Below are 26,624 nucleotides of genomic sequence, written 5' to 3'. Positions count from 1 at the left end.
TAACTCTTATATCCGATGGGACGGCAATCCGACACGACCGGAAAGAGTTTATTTTCCGAGGCACGGGAGTGTACACACTTCCAACTTCCAGACTCCGGGCTGCTACTGAGAATTTTCAGACAAAAAAACCCAATAACTTTTTATTGGCCCGACCTGGGAATTGAACCCAGGACCTCCGGGTCTGCAACCTTTCATCAAGCCACAAGACCAACGAGGCAGTCGATACAACATTAATGGCCCAAGTAAAAGCAAAAGTTTATCATCTAGCTCCGAGGGAAACGCCAAACTATAATAAAGGCAAAGCTATAAAGAGACCCGTCTACTGACATTTTGCAATAATAAATTCTTTATATCCTATCATATATATACAAAACGCAATGAATAATACCCTTGAAAAATATTGACAAATAAGATTAACGTCTTATAGCGCATATATGCAACTACCATTATATGTACCGTAATAAAAAATACGGCTTCATAATAAAAAATATATAAGAAAATTAATTAATATGAAATATTTATATTAAGAAAAGTTTCTAAACACAGCAAGTTCAATACCACATTTTTTTCTTTGTGCAATTTCATTGTCGAAGTGAAATATAAAGATAAAAATTGCTATAGCTGAGAAATATTTTTATTTTTTCTTAGATATCATATAACATACTAAAAAAACTTGTCATTAGTCTTGCATTAAAATGCAGGATTATTAAAAAAAATTTATTGTATGCAAATAATATACATGCCTACATTAGGGCAGTTCTTTCACCAACTATTATGATCAAACGTAACATTTAATTGAATGTCAAATGACGATTCAGGTGTGCTCGTGAAAGCCATCTTGATGAAAATATATTTTGATTTTATAATACTTACAGTTATGTACGCTCCAAAAGTACTGTTCCCATCAGATATGTTGATTTGGTGCTGCATGTTGATGTCTGTGCTGAGCTCGGATGGCCAGCTGTCCGGTACGACTGCGTCCGCCGCGCCCAGGCTCCAATACACCTTTTAATAAGACAATTATTACCCGGCTAGTATAAATAGGTATCACGTTCTTTAATTTTTTTAATATATTGATAGACGGACGGGCGAAAAGGCCACAATGTGGTAAATGGAGCATTATAGCTGTAAGAAATATTAACGATTCCTTACATCATAAATGCGCCACCAATCCTGGGAACTGAAAGGTTATATCTGTAGTTGAACTGGACAACCATACTAAGTATTGCTGTTTGCCGATAGAATATGTAAGTGGGTGGTACATACCCAGACGGGTTTGCAAAAAGCCTTGCCGTCAAGTACTTCCTTTAATTATATTATACGTTTATTTTAAAGTATACAAACATATTAACATCATTGTGTCCAAATATATATATACTTAGAAGCTATTTTAGACCAGTCAATTTAGCTCTAAAAATAGGGGTAAGGTTACAATAATTCCCATAGAGGCAAAAATTGGTATGAATGTTTGGAATACTATTATTAACTACTATTTCTTTTTATAACGGATCAATAATATATATAAAAGTACATTAACATGCGTATTGAGAAGGAAATGTTTTTTTCAATTGAAAAGACTTTCAAGAAGAAATGGCGATTCTTACGAAAATAAGTGTAGATACATATTTTGTAGAGAATGGAATGATCTACAATTTTTTTATATAATTATTTCATAAGATAAGTTTATATAATTATTTCATATTTTATTATATATACGTTTTTAAGGAATTGTGTTAGTAATGACCTTGTTTTACCTACATATATGTATTGAACTGCACACAACTGAACCGTGTGGTGGTTTCATTTATTTCTTAATTCATGAAAATATACATTAATTAAGAAATATATACAAAATGAAAATTTTCATTCTATAGGAAAGCATTACATTTACGTAATTAATGGATAAACTGTATCTTCAGAGTGTTATTATCAAGTTAAGTTACAATTTAAAGTCATTACTTGTTATATAAAAACACACAAATATCCTTTCCCAATTTTTTTATGCGCAACACTCCAATATACGTTTTTACTGGCATACTTTTATTAAATGTACCTATAACATTATGCTACAAAATACTTAATAACTTTGATATTTTTTTTAATTTAACAAATTTTTTTTATAGCTGAGATGGCCTAGATCGTGGGTTCAAACCCGGGCAAGCACTACTAAATATTCATGTGCTTAATTTGTGTTTATAATTCATCTCATGTTTGACGGTGAAGGAAACATCGTGAGGAAACCTGCATGTGTCTAATTTCGTTGAAATTCTGCCACATGTGTATTCTACCAACCCGCATTGGAGCAGCGTGGTGGAATAAGCTCCAAACCTTCTCAAAATGGAGAGGAGGCCTTAGCCCAGCAGTGGGCCATTAACAGGCTGTTACTGTAACAATTTTTTACTTCAATATTATTATTTTTTCAAATGTTACTGTTTAAAAAGCAAATTGAAGTATATCTAAACATGTCATAAAATATCTGTAGTGCTATTCTTTAAGAACTCAATCAGACGTGAAATGTAGACAACCGACTTATAGTACTATTTTGATGATATCACTTTCAGAAATTTCGCGACTGTTTTCTGAGTTAGTTTGGAGTTTAAGTTGTGTGATGAAGCTGTTAAATTCAACCAGAACTTCAATTTACAGAAGTTTAGATGAGTTAAGGAGTTGCGCCTTGATTGATTGAACGTCTTTCAGAACAACATTGCAGAATCGTAGTGTTTGAATTAAACTAGTTTTGTTACTCTATAAGTATTAACTATTTCAATTTACAGCTTAAGTTTTGGTAGATGATGAGAGATAACATATATGTTACCGTAGCCGTTATAAATTAGTAAAATTGGCTCAATGTTAGTTCTCTGATCGTGAAGGAATGTATTTTTGTTTGAGCACGCACTTGTGCAGCATATCTCTTGGGAAAGGAACATTCAGAAAACTGTAAAGTACGTTCTTTAAAAAATATTTTATATATATACATACATGTACAGATAATTATGTCGGGTAAGGCTCATTAATACGGAACGTCAATTGACAGCGAAACGCATGTGTGTAATTGGCGGCCTTCAATAAAATCTAATTAGATGTTCGTAAGTCGATAAAATGTGAGATTGCGTGTCCTGCAAACCGATTACATTAGTAGATATCGTAGACTATAAGTGATCAGAAACTGTCCAATGTTCTGTTGGATTAAATAAAATCATTATCCCGAGTTTTGTTCGCGCAGACACAATTCTAGTCAAATGTACTCTAAACAAAAATAAGAGATTTTTGCCATCCAAATGGCGGATCGACTTTGGGAAAAAAAAATGTAGAATACTTGTTAAAGACCGTAATATATTCATAATGAAAAACCTTCTGTTGATTCTCCCGAAGCTGAAGTTCCAGTCAGGCATGAGTCAAAATATGTATAGTAAAATGTATAACAAAGAAAATTTCTGATCCCAAATCAAAGAAATTCTTCTGATACATATTACCCGGCAAAAGCCGCGTCTGCGTCAACGCGGAATTCAGTTTGTGACGAAACATTTTACGTTAAGTTTAAAGATCTTTATTATTACTTAAAGAACATACAATTAACTTAAAGAGCAATTTAGCAAATTTCACAGAGTGAAAAGGGTAGACAATCTTAAATAAAAAATTGTCAAAAAATGAAATGTTATAACAAAATACAGTACAAATCAATGACCGGAAAAAGAAATGGAGATTCTAGAAACTAACAAAAAATAAATAATAAAATATACAGAATTTTATTCCTTAATAATGTTTTAGGTGGTGTATGTGTGCGTGTGTGTGTGCGTGTGTGCGTGTGTGTGTAATGTATATGTTTTTTCAAATGTGAGTGTGTTGTTTTAATCATAAATATTTGTAGAAATAAAACTTTTTAACTTTGATTTAAAGGCAGGCTTGTCGAACAATTTTTTATATCAGCAGGCAAATTATTGAATAAAGTTACTCCGTCGAAAAGAATGTTTCTTTTGCCAAATTTTGTACGGGGTCTAGGCTGTCTGATTTTTTTTTGTGTTCCTTAAGCTGTGCGTGTACATTCTTTGTGTGAACGATATTTCGGTATTAATGTCCCCGGGTATTTTTTTTTAAATTAAGACGCGTATGTTATGTGTGTATGTTTGTTTCAGGTTAAAAATTTTAGTTTTTTGGTATAATAGGAGAGTGTGTGTCAGTTTGTCGTAGTTGAATAATACTTTAATTAACTTGTTATGGGCGATCTGTAAAACTTTTAGGTTAGTTTTTAGGGCACAGCCCCAAATTTCATTAAATAATCGAGTTTAGATTTCACTAATGCGTTATATACAATTAGTAGTATCTTATGTGGGATACAATGAGCCATTCTACGTAATAAACCAGCCAATGAAATTAATTTATTTTTAATATTCTCTATATGAGGTTTCCAACTAAGTTTCTCATCTAAAAGTAAGCCTAGGTATTTTTCTGTATGCGATCTATTAAATACGTTATTGTTTATTGATAATAATGGATAATCTAAAATAACTTTGTTTTTTGCGCCAAATATTATATATGATGTTTTTGAGCATTATTTATAAGATAACATTGACACCAGTTATTATATTTAATAAGCTCAGTGTTTGCTTGGTTTACTAATTCATTTATATTTCTAGCAAAGTAAAAGGTCATGTATCATCGGCGTACAAGGTAAGGTGACCGGTTAATCCAATTTCGTTAACATTATTGACATAGGTTTAGAATAATAATTTTAGGCATTACTTTCTGAATTTTAGGTATAAAAAATTTAAACTATAAGTAGCAGCGGTAGTCTGAAATAAAATAGACAGTTGTTTTGGTTTTGGTAACTCAAAGTATATGGACGTTATTTTATCTTAAATATAGTGAGTTTAAATTCACAGACCGTTCTATTTTATTTATTTGTCCATAATTATTTATTCATAAATCGTAAAATCGTTGTACCTACATATTTTTGTTTCTATTACATAAAATAAAACATAAATAATTCGAAAGATATAGTACCGAAAAAAATGTACACATTTTTTTTTAAATATATTAATACTCCTTTTGATAGATCGTTAGATGAATATCCGCAGTCTGTTTAATGAGGTCAATAATAATGATGCGACAGTCACGTACAACTCCGTACCAGCTACACTTTGACAGGGAATGTAAAATTAAATCGTTTTTTAGTCACGAAACAACTATTAATATTCACTTTACTGCCTCGTTGGTCTAGTGGTATGATGTAAGGCCACAGACCTGGAGGTCCTGGGTTAAATTTCCAGAACCAATAAAAAGTTATTAGGTTTTTCTGTCAGAAAATTCTCAGTAGCAGCCTGGAGTCTGGAAGTATGTACACTCCCGTGCCTCGGAAAGCACGTAGAGCCGTTGGTCCTGCGCCTGAACTCTTTCCGATCGTGTCGGATTGCCGTCCCATCGGATTATGAGAGTTAAGGAATAGAGAGTATACCTGTGTTTGCGCACACACTTGCGCACTATAATATCTCTTGCGCAGTTGGCTAATCTCTCTTGAGATTGGCCGCCGTGGCTGAAATCGGTCTGGAGGACATTATTATTATAATATTCACTTTATATTTTCACCACCATTTTCAGGTATAAGTAATTCTCGAAACCAAAAAGCTAATAACAGATTGTTGAAAATTTATTTAAATCAAATTTTGACACCTTAATATTATTAATTTAATTTAAAAAATCAAACCTATCTTTATATCCTTCTCTTCATATTGATACGCAAACGCACACGCTTCATTTCCTAAAAACTGTACCTATCTACGTACTGTACCCACCCCACAGCTTAGGCCGCACGTTTTTTTTTTTTTTTTTTTAATATTAGCCGGGAGGGCAAATGACTCTACTCCACCTGATGGTAAGTGGTTGTAGAGTCCAAACGCGACGACGGCCAGTACAGACGGAAGAAACGTTCTGCACTAGCCGCCTTCGCCTTGCCGGCCCGCAAGATGCCTCTTCACGCCTCGTTTGAAGGAACCCGGGTTGTAAGAGGAGGGGAACACGTGAGCTGGTAAGGAATTCCATTTTTTTGAAGTGCGACAAAGAAAGGAGTTGCCAAATTTCTTTGTTCGCGATGGAATTGATGTCACAGTTAGGCGGTGACATCGAGAACCAGCTCGCGTGGATTTAAGAAGGACTTAAGCACGTATCATAGATTTAATAAATAACGCACATTCAATTTTAATTAGACCTCAACCTTCATAAGTATATAATATATATAGAAAAACTAAATAAACAAATGTATCCTTGAAATATTCGATGATAAAGTTTTATATACATTCGTTCCGTATAATATAAATTACGTTTGCATCAAACTTTTACATAATAAAAATAAATTTACAATAGATAGGTAGAAACTATACGAGTTAATTTATCAAAAATAATATTACACATATACGCTATCCTACTAATATTATAAACGTGAAAGTTTGTATGTGTGGATGGATGTTTGTTACTCTTTCACGCAAAAACTACTGAATGGATTTCAATTAAACTTTCCAATAATATAGCTTATACATCAGAATAACACATAGGCTACAATTTATAAAGATATTGTGTGAGCTGTCCAAAATATGACATTAAATGTCAAGTAACTAGGAAAAAACCTACCTTCCTGCGAGCTATTCTGGCGTGCGCTGCCATAAACGTTAGTTACACATAATTATGTAATGTATGATAGACATCATTTAGTTTAAATGCGCGATACTACGGGTGCGGTGTAGCGAGCGGTACAGAAGCGTGAGGGCAGACATCGTTGACTGTTGTCTCCGTTTTGCGAATTTTCATGGTTAGAGCGATTTTTTAAAAAAGGATTATACTTCAAGTAATATAGGCCCAAGATTAGGTATTGGCAGTTTTTTTTTTTGGTTAGGAGTTACACTTAAATAAGATACTTCATTTTTATTTAAATTAATAGATATAGGTTACTTACCTGTTCATTATACCGAATTCCTTCTTTTTTTTTGTAAATAACAGAGGTTGTAGGTAGGTTAGTAATTGGTCCTTTTTTGGTTGATTTATAATATTGTAAATAACGTGATGTATGTCAATGCGAGTTACCGAACTAGGAAGGCACATTGTGAATGCCACAATTTTAACTGGAGAAGCCAAGGGAGACAATGTTCTTATACCGCGCATCCCAATCATACCCAATAACTTGCCATTCAATTTTAAACGCCTGCAGTTCCCGTTAAAAGTCGCATTTTCAATGACGATCAACAAATCGCAGGAGCAAACCTTAAAGGTAGCAGGCATACATTTAGGCACGCCATGTTTTTCTCACGGTCAGCTCTATGTGGCTTGCTCACGTGTTTCCAAAGCAAAAAATCTGCATGTTTATGCTGAAGGAAAAAAATCGTTACATATAGTTTATAAGAGCATACTGCAGTAGCTAGATAACTATAGGCCTATGATCAGGGTTCTGCAGTGCCTAATTACCGTATATTTATTATATTGCCAATTTTCTTATGTTAAAATATTGTCAAGCAGTTATATTTTTCAAATGCGACTCAAAAAATATTTATGTCTTAATGTCAGTTCTTTTCTACGCCACGCTAATATAAGCTACTCTAAATACTAATCCTGCGTAGACGAAGTCGCGGGCACCAGCTAGTAAATAATAAAAGCCGATATGGCCCAGTGGTAAGAACGCGTGTATCTTAACCGATGATCGTGAGTTCAAACTTGGGCAAGCACCACTGAATTTAATGTGCTTAATTAGTGATTATAATTCATCTCGTGCTTTACGGTGAAGGAAAACATAATGAGGAAACATGCATGTGTCTAACTTCACTGAAATTCTGCCACATGTGTACTCCACCAACCCGCACTGGAGCAGCGTGGTAGAATAAGCTCCAAACTTATTTATTAACTATTACTAGTGGAATTATTTATTAACTATTACTGGTGGTAGGGCTTTGTACAAGTTCGTCTGGGTAGGTACCACCCACTCATCAGATATTCTACCGCAAAACAGCAGTACTTGTTATTGTTGTGTTCCAGTTTGAAGGGTGAGTGAGCCAGTGTAATTACAGGCACAAGGGACATAAAATCTTAGTTCCCAAGGTTGGTGGCGCATTGGCTATGTAAGCGATGGTTGACATTTCTTACAATGCCAATGTCTAAGGGCGTTTGGTGACCACTTACCATCAGGTGGCCCATATGCTCGTCCGCCTTCCTATTCTATAAAAAAAAACCTTCTCCAAAAAGGAAGAGGAGGCCTTTAGCCCAGCAGTGGGACATTCACAGTGTGTTACGGACGATAACGAATAGACGAAAATATTTTAGTATATTATAATATACATAATGAGATTTTCGGAGGTATTTCGGATGTTGTACAAGTAACTGAATAATATTGCTATATATAGGAACAGTATATATAATACTTACATATGTATAAGATAAGGATTACTACTCTGTGGTTACATATAATATAGTAGCACGACAAATAACTAAATCCTCATAAGCTTATCGTGACGAGCCTTTTGGCGTGGTTGGTAGACACTTGCCTTTCACGTTGATGGTTGTGGCTTCGATTCCCACCCAGGACAGACATTTGTGTGCATGAACATGTCTGTTTGTCCTGAGTCTGGGTGTTATTATCTATATAAGTATGTATTTACAAAAGAAAAGTAGTATATCAGTTGTCTGGTTTCCATAGCACAAGCTTTGTACAAGCTTAATTTGGGATCAGATGGCCGTGTGTGAAAAATGTCCCAGGATATTATTATTATCGTATCAATTTTTATTACTTTTCTCACTTTCACAATCTTCAATTCTTTTCGATTTATAAGAAGAACGAAAGCAATGAGTACAAACTAACACACGCTGCCCACATTTCTTTTGACATCGTCGAAGCGCGAGTGTGGATTTCCTGCCAATTTACTTCCGAAAGTAAATATAATAAATGGTAGCTATATCAATACTCTTTTTTCATACGTTGTTTGCGTTTAATGATAATGAATAGCCGAGATGGCCCAGTGGTAAGAACGCGTGAAACTTAACTGATGGTCGTGGGTTCAAACCCGTCCAAGCACCACTGAATTTTCATGTGCTTAATTTGTGATTATGTGAGTGAAGGAAAACATCGTGAAGAAACCTGCATGTGTCTAATTTCACTGAAATTCTGTCACCAACCCGTATTGGAGCAGCGTATTCTAATAAGCTCCATACCTTCTCCTCAAAAAGGGAAAGGAGGCCTTAGCCCAGCAGTGGGACATTCCCAGGCTATTACTGTACTGTTAATGATAATGATGCTGTCTTTTTGGAAGGAGACCACTTTGCGCCGATATTTCAGTATGCGCGTAAACACATGCATTCCTGAATACCGTTTGGTTTCTTGAAAGATAACTTTTAACCCAGTACCATTTGTTGCCTTATATTTACTTTGATTTTAATAAAACGTATATAAAAGACATATTCGAACCACCAATCTGCACACTGAAGATACTTCACAAGTCATTTTTCCGTATGGAAATCATCCACTTCATAGCCGTTCCACTATCTAACAGTAATAGCCTGTGAATGTCCCACTGCTGGGCTAAGGCCTCCTCTCCCTTTCGGGGAGAAGGTTTAGAGCTTATTCCACCACGCTGCTCCAATGCGGGTTGGTGGAATACACATGTGACAGAAAACTATCTAAAAGAAAACTAATTATATAAGCTTATGAGAAATAAAAACTAGCCATCACTATACCGATCGACAATCAACGATAATTATAAAAATACTCGATTACTGATAAATGTTTTCGATCTTGATTAGTCTACATTCGTTTTAGTTTGCTGACGTAATTTTTGTAATAATTTGCTACGTTTTGTAATAATTGTAATAACATGTTATGCCTAACATTAGGTCACGAAAAATAAAGGCCTTTTCAGATTTTCCGTTGGCAAATCGTTGCTACTACTCCCAAGGTAAATTATTCATGGTTTTTTTTAATTAAACCTTGGCCGGTCCAATACGGCGTTGGACTCACTTTTGGCTTTGGATAGTATCGGGTACCATTATCTTTGTTAAATGTTTTCCTTTTTATTGATGTATTTTAAAATATAAAAATAAATAACTACCAATTTTGTTACGCTGATGACTTGAAGCGATAACGCACCGTGTTACGCTATATTCAATGTAAATATTTAGCCTTATAGCTTAGGGAGTTCGTTAGCGAGCGTCGCTCTTGTAATTAGCACGCTTTGTGTCGAGACACGAGAACTCTTTAACGATGTACAATTTTAGAACGAAAATAACTTATTGCACGGAACAAATATTTAATGATATCATATATAGTACAATAATAAAATTATTAGTCTATAATTCATACGTATACAGTATGGTAAGAGAGCTAGAAAAGAGAAAAGGATATTTAGGTAATAATATTGAAGTGAGTTTTTCATGTTTCTACTAATCAAAGGTGCTCCGCTGGTATGATTCGCGCGTTATGAGAATGGCACGGAACTTTGTCAAAGTATATCGAAAATGATAGCTCTCCCGCAAAGTATCGTTAGCAAAAAAAATCTGAAAAACTATCCGACTGTGGCCAAAACAAAAGGGAGCGGATTATGTCTATGTAGGTGACTCGTGATTTTTAATGTTTAATATTAATGTTTAAGAGTTATTAAGGTCCCACTTGGCACAGAGGTTGTCCATTGCCGTATAGTGCGGAAATGCGGCTTTCATTATGGGCAGCTTTGCGTCGGGTGGGAATCGGGACGTACTATTTTAAATTTGAATTAAATAAGTTAAAAAAAATATTGACATTGTTATATTTCAGAGTTATAATCATCACTTACGATAATATAGGATATACATATTGTATTATTGTTATTATTATTCTTAAGTCTGTGTATATTCAACTATATACTTATAATGCATTAATTGTTACTGAGTTACTATCATAGACCTTATTCAAACGTAACCTCGAGGCGGACTGTCAATCTTATGAAGATATCGAGATGATAGGCATTTTTAGCACATTTTATAGTTTTGAAACATTTTGAAGATTTAAAAAAAAATGTGTTTTAAATATCGGCGAAATTGTTATAAGAACTTTACTACTTCCAAAATGTTATACCGTTATGCTAATTAAAGTGGACATAAGTTGTTAAGTGGAATCGTGTTGTATTATAAATCAAAATAAATTAATAAAAACTACATAATATAACAGAACCATTAACAAACCACATGGAATATGCCACATGTATATTCCATCAACCCGCATTGGAGCAGAATGGTGAAATAAGCTCCAAACCTTCTCCTCAAAAAGGGGAGAGAAAGCCTTTAGTCCAGAAGTGGGACATTCACGGTATGGTGTGGAATATATTACTGTTATAAAAAGAATCTGTAAATACTTACATCAAATATCTTCCCCAAGTCGGTCGCCAGACAGGAGCAGTTGTATGCTAAAATGCCTAACTCCTTCACCTGTGCGTAACAATGATTTAAAAAAAATTAAATATGACTTAATAAACATCAAACAATTATTATGGTATAAGAAATGCACCATTTTATAATCAGCTCAGACTTTGAAAGTGTAAAAACAATATTTAATTGTATTTCCATTTGAATGTACATTTTCTAGCTACACATTAACTCAGAGAACAAATAGAATCTTAATTGAAATCCGTTCTACCAGTCTTAACCTAGTATTTTTGCAAATATTTATCTCTATTTGCAAAAATAATAAGTATACTAATTATTTTTACTATACTAAAAATACTATTAATTTTTTTATGTATAAAGAAAATATTTATAAACGGTGGATTAGTATGGACAGCAAAAAAAAATAATTTAAAAACCATGAGATGAAATCATTCGTCATCTATAATTTTTTTCATAATTTTACAGTCGAAACTATCGAAAAATGACCTGTGTGAGCGACCTCCAGTCCATGTTGGCGCTGCCGATGTAGAAGTGCTGTCGGTCCACGATCCAAAACTTGGTGTGCAGCACCCCACCGCCCAGCAGCTTAGAGAAGTTCAGGCTCCTCACCTTCAACCAATTATACATGTTATTGTTTTAAAATAAATGCCAAAAATGATGTATGGACGCTTATGACTCAATCACACTCAAATTACTATGAATTACATTATAATTCAGTATAGAAGTGCTTAATATTATTTTTATTTTAATAGCAGTAAGATAAGAGGAGTTATAAGACTTTACTCATAGCATCAAATTTAATTGTATTATAAATTAGTATTATATTTAATTGTAATTAGCAAATGTATTTAATTAAAACTAATAATGTTTACAGAATTTATTATTTATATTGTTTACTATATAGGCTTTGGTAAAATTACAAGAGATGTAAGGTATTTTGTATTTTTTAATGCAATGGTAACACCATTCCATTAAAAAATACAAAATACCTTGCTAACCAATATCTTGGCATATTTATTTGTGAGCTCTTTGACATGCAATTAACAGATAATAAATTGCATGGTATTAAAATTTCTATAAAGATTTTTTAAGTATTTTTTTCTTAAGCTTAGCTTTTCAATATTTTTATTATGAGCTCACCTGTGCTGCCTTTTTCTTAACTAAGTATTCAGTATCTATATTAGGATTTGCCTTTGTGGGCCAGTTTTGAGCAATTTTTAAATCTATATTTCTCTTCGTACCAGCCGCAAGTAATGCTTGGAAAACTTGTTCACCCTAAAAATGAATATTCAATTACAATTATAAATTAAAACTTATAAATAATTATAGAAATAAATAAAGATAATTTACCTCTATAGAAGAATTATAGGGATACTCTTCATTAAACCTAAGGGTCCAATAGAAAGAGGCAATTTCTATTGATTTTTGAGCTTCATCTATCAAATCTAACCAAGCGTTTTTAGTTGGCATATGAGTTGCGTTTGGAGGATACATGTGACCTTCTGGTATACTCTCCACTAAAGATAACCTGAAAAACAGTCATTTGACTTGAATTTATTGTTAATCTATAAGAAAGTACATACTATAAGTACTAACTTAATATTTCTTAGAAACATTAATTCAAGTTTTAATATTAAATTAACATTAAAATCTCTATTTTTATTTTAAACTAAGCATTCTTAAACATATTTTTATTTATGTACATGAACATCATACATTTTTTATTATAAATATAAATATGTATATCATAAAAAAATAACTATTTTTTTTAAGCATAGTCATAAGACTAAACCATATATATGAATATAATATAATATTGCTTATGGAGGCAAATTTTAAGATGCATGTTGAAATGACCTTATTAAATATTAAACTTGTTAAAATGTTATAACTACAGAAGTCAGCATATTTTAAAACAATTAATGTAAACATTTCAATTGCAAAATAGCAAGCACCAGAAATGGGTATCGAGAATTTTTTTTAATAATACCTATTATTTCTATTTCACTACTTAACACTTATTTCAATAATTTAACAGCAAGAATAATTTAAGCAAAAACTGTTCCATATGATTCATATTTTTAATTTATGAACCAACCATAACTATAAAAAAAAAAACACATCATTATAGATTATAATTAAAATACTCACCTACATTCATCTGAGCAATGCAAATCAACATGAGCAATGGTCGGCAATACATGTGCAATGTTTGGCTGATCAAGCAGTGGGACCAGTACAACTAGCACTATTAAAACTATGACTATCGACACTGGGATGCATGACGGTCTGCACCATATACTTCGCTTCTTTCTTCTATGAAAAAAAAAGTTTAAAAATATCTTGTATTTAAATTAGTGTACATGAAATTTATGTAGCTAAGTAATCCCTTGTAAGTTTTCTATTATTTTGTGAACAGAAAATTTGCTTACAGTTGTGTATTTATATGCTAGTATAGAAATAAAACATTTTCTTCCATTCAAAAACTTAACTAAATTTAATTTGTGATTAACAATTATTATTAAGTTATTTTTATTTATAGAGCATTCAATTTGATTAATAGAACAATACCTACTTATCATTGTAACTATTTCCATTTTCATCTCTCATCATGAATATCTGCTCCCACTGCTCCAACTCCTCATCAGATGACGACGCGTTCCCCACACTCCCTGATTCTAGCACAGTCTAAAAGAATAAAAAAGTGTACATTAAGTATAAAAAGTTCATTAATTTTTTTAATTAACAAATAGCATTGTTTTGATTCAATGAAATTATTTAAAGCTTAATTTAAAACATACTCTTATTTTATCTCTTATACCCTTAAAGGGTGAAATTAATATCACCATTGTTTACTTTATTAAATTTTTCAATTAAATGAAATCAAAATTATATAAGTAATTATTAAATAAAATAAATAGCACCAACAAAATATGTTATAAAGAAACTTTATGCTTAGTATTGTACTTTATCATTCTGTTATAAGATAATAAATGACTTTTCTTCTAATATTTTTTGTAAACATCTGTAATTGTAAACTTTGTCTCTGTCATGATCAAATTATAGGTTAACATAAATCATTGACGTATGAAATTGATGTATCAAAAAAAAATCGTTAAAAAAAATCTATTTTCCTATAAGAAAAGTAAACATGTTGCTGGAAATTTGTAATAATATAAAATATAAATATATAAATTATAATATTAGTGAAACACTGAAAAGACAATCGTGTCATTAAAAATACCTCTTTTTTTTTTAGAAGTCAGTTAATAATATCGATATTCGTATGGAATGAATTGTCAAAATAAGAGCATCGTTCATATTAATGTGTCATTAGTCTTTCAAAATGATCAAACATATTACTTTAGATATTATTAATATAAGTGCAACTTACGATTAGTTTTACACTAGTAACGTTTTAAATTTAATATTATTTTTATTTTTTATTATAACAACATTATTTTCTTTAATTTTGAATGACAACTTGTTTTGTTAGAACTGTGAACTTTACCGGTAAGTTAATCGAATATAGATATCGATTTTTTAAGTAATGTGTCATCTATTATTTGTAAACAAAACACTATTAATAAAATATAACTAAAACACTTCACTGAAATATTATGTTTAATGTAAACTTTTAATAACTTCGATTTGAACTAACCATTTCAATATCGCTGACCACTTGGTGATCAGGAACTTCCAACCATTAAATATTGTAAAAATATTTTGCCAATCGTTTTTTATAACACAAGAAAACTTTGATAACTGCATTTTATGTAAATCCTGATGTTCCTTTACCAGTCGTGTAAGCGCATTTGCAGCGAAAATAGTACTGCAAAATAGATGACGTCGACTACAACCGCATTGTTCACGTGTATTTTGAATACAATGTCAGTTTCTAACCGTAAAACTATGCAGGGCCAAACTAATTTAAATACAGTAATTATTGTTGTACAGGCAATGGTATAATTTTGTTGAAACAGTGAATTAAATATATAATTTATTTCGTAATTCGTTTTTAGGGTTCCGTACCTCCAAAGGAAAAAAAGAACCCTTATAAGATCACTTCGTTGTCCGGCTGTCTGTTTGTCTGTCCGTAAATACCCTTTTTTCTCAGAAACGCGTAGAGGTATAAAGTTGAAATTAATACCAAATACTGAGGTCTACGGTCTCTTGGAGCTATGAAAAAGTCAAACTTGTAAGTGTCGCAATCAAAAGATATGGCCGTTTATGTTGCATCTCTCATACATTCGCAAAGAGAATCAAAACGTATAGAAGCAATATCTTGTAGCGCAAGTATAGGTAAAAATACGCAAAACGTAAATTTGTTATTTAAATAAAAGATTTTTACGAACAAATTAAAGGAAAATCTATGGAAAGTCTAAATCTTAAATAATCTGTTAAATATTTCAGCATTGTGTGGTGTTACGAAACCCTCAGTGCGCGAGTCCGTCTCGCACTTTAAAGTTTATTATATAGCTTACGACACTTAAGTACATAACTTTTTTTTACAAAAATATTTTGCCATTAAAATATACAAGCGAGATTTCATGTAAAATATTTTTGTCTGTAATTTTGTTGTGATTGTAGAATATAACATTTACAGTTTTAATACTTTTCAATTTAGTAGATAGATAAACTATCTTCTGTAAAAAAATATCTCCACAATACATAAACTTCATTAAATGGATTCTTCCTTACATATGTGATGGTACGATTAGATTAGGTATACCATAACTTAAGGTGACTTGAAGGTTTGCCCAATGCCAAGTAGTGTTTTAATTATTTTATTTCAATCCCTAGTTAAAATTTTTAATGGAATTTTAAATAGTCTTTGTTTTTGCTTAGGTAAACACTTAAAAAAAAAACATTTTATCATGCCATAAAGTAAAACTAGAGCACGGCCAGCAACAACTTACCTACTTAATTAAAAATAATGCAGTCAGTACTGTGTAATAATATTTTATTTGCGAAACAAAATATTTATAAAAATCAAACATTATCTAATAAAAAATACCTGACTAAAATTACCTTACCTAATTAAAAATAATTCTAAAATATTTTTTCAATTTTATTCCTTAGTTTCATTGTATATCATTTTCGTCTTTCACGCTTGTAGTGTCATAATTGTGGGATGATCATTGTAAACCATGCGACTCCACAAATCAAATGGACACGACCGGAAAGAGTCCAGGCTGGATCAACGCCTGTACGTGCTTTCCGAGGCACTGGAGTGTACAGACTTCCAACTTCCAGACTCTGGGCTGCTACTGAGAATTTTCTGATAGAAAAACCCAATAACTTTCTATTGGCCCGACCTGGGAATTGAACCCACGACCTCCGGGTCTGCGGCCTTACATCAAGCCACTAGAACAACGAGGCAGTAAAATTCGACTATAAAAAAAGCTCTTAGAAAAACGAATGGAAAACATTTTCTAAAAGCCATAATGAGAATATAAAATAGAACCGACTCAAATACAGCCGTAATTTTTATTTGCATTTAAAATTTTATTGGCTTTAAAATAAGTCTATCATTTTAATGAAATATATAATGTCCTTGGTTTAGTTGCTTTCACTTTGCATAATGTCGTCACTCGTTAAGCAGTGAAGAGCTACTTACTTTTAGATTTATATACTAATAACCATCTAAAGTAACATTATATTCAGGACGACAATTTTCATTTGCCTTTATATTTCTCCATCGTCAGCCACAATATATATATGTCAAAAAATGATAATAATGAAAACTTACTATTTGTCTAATGAAAATTTGGTCATATACTAGTCAGTGTTAATATAATCAAAATGTATTTATTCGTGATGTGTATGATATTATGATTTTTTCGAAGTAAGTAGGTTGATTTTTCAAAAAATAATTTTGTATGTAGTTTTTAATTAGTATCGGCCCCTATCGACTCCTTATATCATAGTAGCTCTTTGTTGTTCGATTCAGCCATCCACACACATTTGAAAAATTAATTCCGTATTTATTACAATAGGAATCTAAATTAGAATTTTCAGACTCAAACTAGTTAGACTAACATCAGCCCAGGAGGACAACATCACCCAGTGGGCAGTAAAAAACGCAATGGTTAACGTAATTTCATTAGATTGCGACCAATAACTAATGTAAAAGGAATTAAATATGATAATACATATTAGTTTCAATCTATATTTTTATGTTATACTAAATATGAAGTTATATTATATAACTTCATATTCAGTATAACATGAAAATATTTGTAAAAACTTGGCATATTTTTAATTTGTCAATTTGGAAAGTTGATACCTAATCTAATTTTAATGTTAAAACCAATGTATTTATTAATCAATAAGAAGTCACTTTTAAAGTGGATTGTAATATTATATAGAATATATTCGGGCTTATGATTGACATATGTCTATTTTTGTTCTAAGAAAATGACTAAAAACAATATTGATATAAAGAATTCAAATGAGTGACTTGATCTTACTAACGCCTTTTGGGCTTTATATGTACTGACGCGACGCCAAGTGAGCAAGAATTTGAATATTTTAAGAGCACATGTACAAGGAAAGCTACGTCTTAAATATAAATGGGCATTTAAATTGTATTTAGTGTTTATTTGTTCTCAAAGAAATGGCACCCGAAACCGTTAAAAGTCATTTTTAACAAATGTATGTTATGTATGTATGCTCCGTTTTATACGTGAAATGCTTATAATTATTTTATAATAAAAAAGACATAAGTGCATAAGTGTTACATAAATGTTATTATAACAATCATTTTAATAATATGATGCAATTGTAAGTTTTTTTCGTTCTGTATTAATGAAAGTAAAAATATTGTCATATTAAATAGTTTGTATTTTTCGACGTTGATTTGATTGACAAAAAAATTGCTAGGTTCAAGTAAAAAATCATTTCAAAATTGTATTAAAGGATTAGTTCTAAAAAATATACAGGAAGAAAAACTTGTCCGTTTCTAAAGTATACAAATTGAATTCCTGAAAAACGTAATTTCTATTGAAAGTTCAGCTCTCGTGTAAAAATATCACCTGGAACTTTCTCACGGTATTATTCAATTAAACCAGCATCATTAAGCTTTGTTTCCGCCATTAAACGTGTCCAACGTAATCCTTACTAATGTTATAAATGAAAAAGTGACATTTATTTGTTTGTTATGCTTCACGTCTTAACTCCTCAACCAGTTATCATGAAATTTTGCATACACCTTGTCAGAGGTACTTACAAAAAAGGATGCCTAGCATCTCCCTAATAAGCAGAAAAATCCGCAGGGAAAAACTAGTAGACTATACATGAGTCAAAAGCAAAACATTGGCCTTACTAACGATATATTTGAACTTATTTGTGAAATTTGTAATACTGAAATTAATGTTATCCCCATTAAAATATTATTTGTAATAATTACTTTTTTCTTCTGAGTAGCTTTAATTTTAAGCTGATTTCAAAACAAAAGTTATGATTATTTATTATCTATGTTCACAGATCTCTCTAAAATGGCTGCATCGAGTTAAAAGATTTAGAATTTATCATCTAATAAGGAAGGTAACCTATATTTTTTAACATATAAGACGTATATGTAGATGAAATATACCTTTTTAATTATATAATGTAAATAGTTAAAAAATAAAACATATAATCATAATATCCTGGAAAATTATTCACACACGGTCATCTGATCCCAAATTAAGCAGAGCTTGTACTATGGAAATACATACATACATATATAATTACACCCAGACTCAGGACAAACAAACATGTTCATGCACAGAAACGTCAGTCCTGGGTGGGAATCGAATCCACAACCTTTGGCATGAAAGACAAGTAACTACCAACCGGCTCGTCAATGTAAAATATTAAAACCAAAAATATATTTATTAACGTTTTACATTTGAATAATTAAAAACATAAGTTTACATTAAAGTCCCCGAGGATGCATATAAAATTTACTACACATATATATCGATTCAATCCATTAGAGAAATAAGCACGAACACTTACCATTCACTGCAATAGGAAATTAGTCTAGGCATCCAATCCATTTACTTCGACTTTTTAATCCCACTTAAGTCTTAAATTTTGTTCAGTTTAATATCATAAAACAGCTTTAAACCGTTTACTGCCAATTAAAATATACTTATTTTCATTCGTTCATTTGAAAGAAATACAGCTGGTGATATAAATGAATACAAGTTATGTTGGTTTTCTATTATATAAACTATTTTATTTATATAGAAAAACAAAATCAAGAGAAGCGCCATTCCTTCTATTTTATCCATTTGAATTATTAATTTAATGAAGTTTGCCTTTTGAAATTGCCATTATATTTAGCAAATCAAAACAAAAAATACCTACGACTATAATTTAAATACCGTCTTCAAACGAGCTAGTAAGGATAAAATAATTAAAAAGGTTTTAATTTCAATAAATAACATATTAAAACGATGTAATCAACATAACAATGCTGATTACGACCGGAGACACAGCAATAAGCGGCGATACGAAGCGGACGGGATAATAACAGTTCTGATATTGAATATGTATATACATATCTAGGAAATTAAGCAGTAGCGTGCTTTTGAAATGATTTATTTCTAACAAAAGAAGACATGATAAACATATTTGACAAACCATTTATAAACTATAATATCATATACAAGTAATAATTAATTATATAAAAGTGGCATTGGTATCTAAGAAAATAACATAAGCAGTCGAGATGGCTCAGATCTCAACTGAAGTCCGCAGGTTTGAAGCAGGGCAATAAACAATAAAATTTTGCAGCAATTTTGGTGTTTTCAACGAATTTCGGCAACGTGTTTTTCTACCTGCAGTAAAGTATGTTTAAGTAATACAATATAATAAATTTTATTTATATGTTATGTTACTTTTATTAGTAATAGTAGTCTATTCGAATAAAGCCGATGTAATTCACTTTAAAGCAATACTTCAAAAGCGCACAAATAATATTCGTTATTAGCTATGGAATTATATAGCAATAATGCATTTTAACTTTGCATGTTCCATCCTTGATCCTCAACCATTATCATTGCTAGTTAACTTATAAAAAATATAGCGTGCAGAAAAGCCGTTAATACCTGATAAAGTAATCGAAGATTACGTCCATTCCTAGCAACCGCTACGTCGGATATGTTTCTGTATTACTCAAAGCGGTTATAAAAATATTATGCGATATAAACACGCTAAGACGGTGCATTGAATTATAATAATATTATTCCAGTATTAAAACTGAGTTAATATTAATTACTTTCGTACATAACATTTAGGTATAAGTTCATATTATGCATGATATTATTTAAATGTATTTTAGAAAAACACGAGAAAATAGTCCACTGAATAATTGTACCATCGCTCATAGATATTGACAATGCACCACCAATCATGGATAATAAGATGTCCTATGTATCTGTTTTGAACATCGAAGTTTAATCACCAGGTAAAAAGTAATTATATAATATATTGTCATGAGCATGGGATTATTATACGTTATTTTTATTATGTTACTGATATTCGTCTGTGGCTGCGCCCGCGTGTGTCTGTACCCCTAACAACGTGTATGCAAAATTTCATGTTTGGTTGAGCAGTTAAAACGTGATAGCGTAAAAACCAAACAAGCACACAAAGTCACTTTTTCAATTAGGATTTCAATAAATAATAAATACTGAATTTCATAATCTTTTCGTTTTAATATTTCATACCGTATCTTAACTTTGTACATTTTTAAAATAACAATCCATTACCTATGCAAGAAACTGATGACTGCAATAAATTATAGGAATGCTATTTTAAGAAGAGCTTTCATAATTGAATTTTGCAAATGTTTTTACAAATATTCTACTCAATATCGCTGAAGAGGTAACTTTTTACACACCTGCTATAAAAATTCAATATTTTCAAGTGCTTCACTAGTCTACCCACTTGCTACGACTAGTTCTCTGAACATATTTTGTTGCGACTAATACGAATTCAGTATAAATAAGTCTACAATGTTTTGATTTATACTTCAATAAAGTAAAAACAATTACGTGTTATGTGTATTTTTATAATAATCGCTAAACGATAGACCGTAATACGCTGGACATTAATTTGTTCTAATTAATTATTTTAGCTATTTTTATTTGTTATGAAAAACGATGGGTATATTAATTTAGTTAGTTTTTTCTTATCTGTACCTTTTATTTTATTATTGACATTTGTAGTTAAAATAATTGGACACTTAAAATTTACCTTGGAGTACGTAATAACGTAAAACAAAAATTTAACAACCCATCTTATAATAGATCCATCCATTTGTGATAGTTTGTCCTATCGGACTGCACTCCAGACTCTATATTCATATCTTTGATTTGAACAAATATCTGGAAACTTAGAACCTGAAGAAATGACTGTAATTTTTGTACAATAGCGAGTGACAACACTTGAATTTTTTTCTTGCTTTTTTCTAGCAAGAATTTACTTAAAAATACTTAATTATATAGCATTTCACTGTAAGGAATATTTTTTATAATTGATGTCATAAAATAAAATAATGAATGTTAAACGTTTGACCCATTTCAACTGGTTACAATGTAGAAAAGGTGAACTCAGTTGTTTGCAATTAAAATACTTGGCTCAAAGAAGCCTCTCATCATTCATTTTTATTTTATTTTTAAGCGCCGTTTCTAGACGGCACAGTTTAAAACATTCAACTGCAGAGTTAGTTATTCTTGCCGCTTTGTCTGTCTTTTCTTGCTGTACCTTGCTGAGTTTTAAATGGTATAAATCAAACAAGAGTGTTTGCGAAATCACCATTACTTTAATAAAAAAACTTTTTGAGGTTAAAACGGGTACACATAAATTATACCGAATGCTTAAAAGGTATAGGTATGCTCTAGGTCTATTTTTTATATACACTTTTAATTTGCTATGACGTAACTTCATTATACAACTTAAAATGAAATAAGTGATATCACTTACAAGTTTTTGAATAAAAAATTCTGTAACAACATAGATCCGTCGGTTGGCAAATCAACCACAACGATTGGTTTTTAGAGATAGAAGTTAATTTAATTAAAAATTTCGTGTTACAGACACATATAAAAATTATTATATTAATTACGAACAATTGTTTATGCTCCTTGAATAATAATTTCGAATAATCCCGACTTTCTCACGAGGATATATTAAATAACGTTATACCTAATATTATAATATATTAGAGAAAAGTAACATTATAGTATGAAATTTTATGAAAACATCACTCCTTATAAATAGTATTGTTTTTTTTTTGTTTATCGTTAATTTCATTTTATAGATTGTAGGGGTATATATTTTATGTTCTATTATATTATATATAAAGCCATAAACTTCTTTTTTGCGGCAAACAACACATTTCCGCCGTGCAAATGTTATGTATGTAGGTATAGGCTATAATTAATAGCTCAGCGGTTTATGATTTTGTGTTTAACCATTAGACCTGAAACTACGTAGTGACTTTGTAATCTATATTTGTATGTAACAGGGTTCTACTTTATCCTAAAATAACGAATGTTGTTGTTAAAATAAGAAATGATTAAATATACTATTTTAGTTATTTCCACAGTATAATGATTTACGACAATACGATATTTGTGCTGCAAAAGAGGGCTATTCGCGCAATCTATAACCTAGGAGCTAAAAAATCTCTAAGACAAAAATTTAAAGAAATTAAAACATCAACTGTTGCTTCTCAATACATATTATGTAATATAATGTATGTACGGAAAACTATTTATGATTTTATGAGAAAACGTGATACTACTAACATTGGTACAAGGAACAAACACAAACTAATTACTCCTGTTACTCGACTGCATAGAGTCATCGGCTCCCGGTAATTTTTTTTAAACTGAATATTGTAAACGAAACATGATATAAAAAAACCGCTGAGTTTCTTTCGCCGATTCTTCTAACAGCTGGGTTTCTTTTCTAGGTAGCTGGGTTCTAGTTTGACTATCAATAAGTAAGTGTAATATTCATGTTGATAAAATATTTTGATTTTGACACTTAAGTTACATTTGGATAAATATAAAGTTATCTAAAAACTTACAAAACACCATTCTTTGTTTTATAAACATAAACCCACTAAAAAATTCTGAACACCCGAATAAGTAAAAAGGTCTCGTCCCGGCAGACTATTCCCTATCTCAGGGCGCAAATCTCGAAAAACCGCCTATTTTTTTATAGAGTAGGTAGGCGGACAATCATATGGGCCATCTGATGGTAAGTGCTCACCAACGCCTATAGACATTGGCATTGTAAGAAATGTTAACCATCGCTTACATCGCCAATGCGCCACCAACCTTGGGAACTAAGATGTTATATCCTTGTGCCTGTAATTACACTGACTCACTCACCCTTCAAACTAACACAACAATATCAAGTACAGCTGCTTTGCGGTAGAATATCTGATGAGTGGGTGGTACCTAACCAGTGAAGCTTGCACAAAGCCCTACCACCAGTAAATAATATGTTAGACGCATAAACAATCGAGCACGTAAGTTCTTCTACAACTCGTACCACAAACGTAAAGAAACTTAGCACATATACAATGTTGGAGAACAAATTTAACTACAAAAACGTTTACATGAGATTGCAATCAGGCAGGCAGCTTTAAGTCAGGCAGTTTTCAATCATCATGGGTACTATCGAGAGAGCTTGAATTTGTAAAGAATTTATTTACATGAAAGTATATTAATTTCAGAATTACTTGATTATTTCTTTGAAGCCTTTTTATGATAAAAAGTTTCTTTACTAAACCAATCCATCAATCAAATTTCGGATAAAGGGTATACAAATAATATTAGTTTTTTTAGTTAGAAGGTCGTACTCAAAGATTTATACTAAGACATGATAATCTATTGGAAATGGTGCTAAATATATTTTTTTCTATATACATGCAGTATATAGAAAAAATATATTTAACAGTTGTAGACAGCAAGTATCTGATATTAAATATGTTTATTTATTTGAGAATCTTACTATTATATAATAAATATATAAACAACGAGCAAATTTCAGCTTTATAATCATATTAGTATATGGTTCTACTATTAGAAGATTGTAATTTTTATTTCAATTGTATTAGACTGACTGATAAGTCGAAAACAAGTTGAGTATAATGATTGATTATTTATTTATTTACGAGATCAATTAAAAAAAAACATTTCGCCTCAATAAATAGGATATCTTATATAATATATATGAGATTTATTATATATTTTATATAATAATAAGATTATAATAGACTACATAACATGACAACACGACCAACACTGGCGCGAAGCAACTAGTCTAGGAGCTTATATATACGCAATCGACAAATGTATATACGCAATATATAAAATTGTTTCAATGGCATAAATAATACTCACATTGCTGTAATATGTACTTGTATCACTGAAATAGACACTTCCATTATAATCTTGTTCTAAGGTTGTAAATATTAGTAGGGAAACAACGTTACTACAGGTAACCATGACGACGGTTTTAATAACAAATTAGGCAAATAACATGTATAACGGTATACACAATTGATGAATCGTGTAACTAATGGATATATAATAATACTGAAGCTAAAGTAATGAGATCTTACATACAATAAATATACATATCACGTGCATAAAAATAAAATAGTATCAGACAATGACAATCATTATATTTATATATGTTCGGGTATATATTTATGGATATATTATGTATCTTCATGACATTTATTCCATAATTTCGAACTGCATACCTACTTTTTTCAATCGACTGTCCTTTGTTCAGCGGTTGTCTAGAAGAGATCGCTTACGTAGCGATAGTACTGTCGCATTACACATACATACCTTAAATTTTCTTTAAATTTTTCTTTAATCTTGTATTACTTTTATTTAAAAAAATATTGCCATGTAATTAAAATAATCTTTAAATAATAATCCAATCAATAATAATCTTTAAATATAAAAAGTAACTGACTGATATGAACACATGATCAAAGACGTTGGACTTGGGGCGAAAAAGCTGAAATTTCGAACCACCTCGGTTTTTTTATATATGTAGATAAAGAATAAAACTCAGAAAATATATTCCCTACATATAGATGACCCAGATTGGAACACGTGAATCATAGCAGAAGATTACGGGTTCAAATCCGGTCTAAGTAAGTAACAGCCTCTAAATACAAGTACGCAGCTTGCCAGCCCGTCCAGGTACACCTCATAGTCAGCGAGGGACCTATTAGGAGAGACGTAGCAACCGATGATAGCCAGAGAGCCTAACCTTATAGCCACGAATCTCTGCCCCCTTTCGAGCAAGGAACAAGGTGGGACCCCTACACCGCCCGCCAATACTGTTCCAGTTACGTCCCCGAACCAGCGAGAGTGGTCGGGGACATTATAGGGCTCCGCTATGACTGCGAGACCTGAGGACCGCTCCGCAACGGTCTGCATCAGCAATTGCTGAGCGTTGCGGCAGTGGTTAAGGTTCGCCTGCAGCACCTCAAATACAACAGCTGGGCTAAGGTCTCCTTTTGAGTAAATGAGTTTGAGCTTATTCCACTACGGGTTACTGGATTAACATGCGTGGAGTGTGGTGTGAGGGTGGGGTTTTACTAAATATTTAAAATATATTTATGTACCGTTTAAATATTAATGGTCATTACTGTATGTATTCAGTATTTAAAAAATATATGTTATATATTATCTTGTATATATAATTTAAGTAGAAGAAATATATATACGATTAAATTGTATTGATAGATCACACAATACATCAACAATATTCAACTTGAGAAACATTAGCAGTAATATTTAAAAAAATCACACATAGGAAGGAACTTTATTACAAAACCTAATAACCCGTGCATTCCCTTAAATAAATAAAATTGTTCGGACATTACAGTAATCCGTGATATTACACAATGGTCGTAGCTTTATACCAAGTTGATTACAAAAGCGTTAACCTTTAATTTCCTGAGTGCCTCGATCCAGTCTTTATGTCGAGTAAGTAACTGAAGATATTTCCTTGCAAAGACCTCATTCTTTCAGAGAGCTCTTAAAAGTCATGTAAGCACATTGAAATTGTATGAATGCTATTAGAACTTTATATTATCATAAAATAAAGTGGAATATTAACATTTTAATATAATAATAATAACTTCACTGAAATTCAATTATATTCAATTACATGAATCCAAAAAAACACACTTCATAGAA

General features: G+C 31.4%; 1 protein-coding gene across 6 annotated transcripts in view; it reads right to left on the bottom strand.

Moving 5' to 3' along the window:
• LOC126772339 (5'-3' exonuclease PLD3-like) overlaps positions 1-26,624 on the bottom strand; it is a 61,239-nt gene that overhangs the window by 11,262 nt on the left and 23,353 nt on the right. Inside the window, exons 1-8 of one of the 6 annotated variants that reach the window (XM_050492671.1) lie at positions 15,047-15,147; positions 13,961-14,073; positions 13,537-13,701; positions 12,736-12,913; positions 12,526-12,660; positions 11,872-11,994; positions 11,359-11,427; positions 874-1,005 (exon numbers count right to left, since the gene is read on the bottom strand). In XM_050492671.1, the coding sequence (XP_050348628.1) occupies positions 874-1,005; positions 11,359-11,427; positions 11,872-11,994; positions 12,526-12,660; positions 12,736-12,913; positions 13,537-13,701; positions 13,961-14,073; positions 15,047-15,049 (918 nt within the window). In that variant the 5' untranslated portion in view covers positions 15,050-15,147. Of the gene's footprint in view, positions 1-873; positions 1,006-11,358; positions 11,428-11,871; positions 11,995-12,525; positions 12,661-12,735; positions 12,914-13,536; positions 13,702-13,960; positions 14,074-14,186; positions 14,294-14,313; positions 14,452-15,046; positions 15,148-26,624 lie in introns of those variants that run through there. The other 5 variants (XM_050492672.1, XM_050492673.1, XM_050492669.1 and 2 more) reach the window with 5 other exon arrangements.

The sequence above is a fragment of the Nymphalis io genome, chromosome 12 (genome assembly GCF_905147045.1).
Source record: "Nymphalis io chromosome 12, ilAglIoxx1.1, whole genome shotgun sequence".
Classification (NCBI taxonomy): domain Eukaryota; kingdom Metazoa; phylum Arthropoda; class Insecta; order Lepidoptera; family Nymphalidae; genus Nymphalis; species Nymphalis io.
This window is presented reverse-complemented; position numbering and strand designations above follow the sequence as displayed.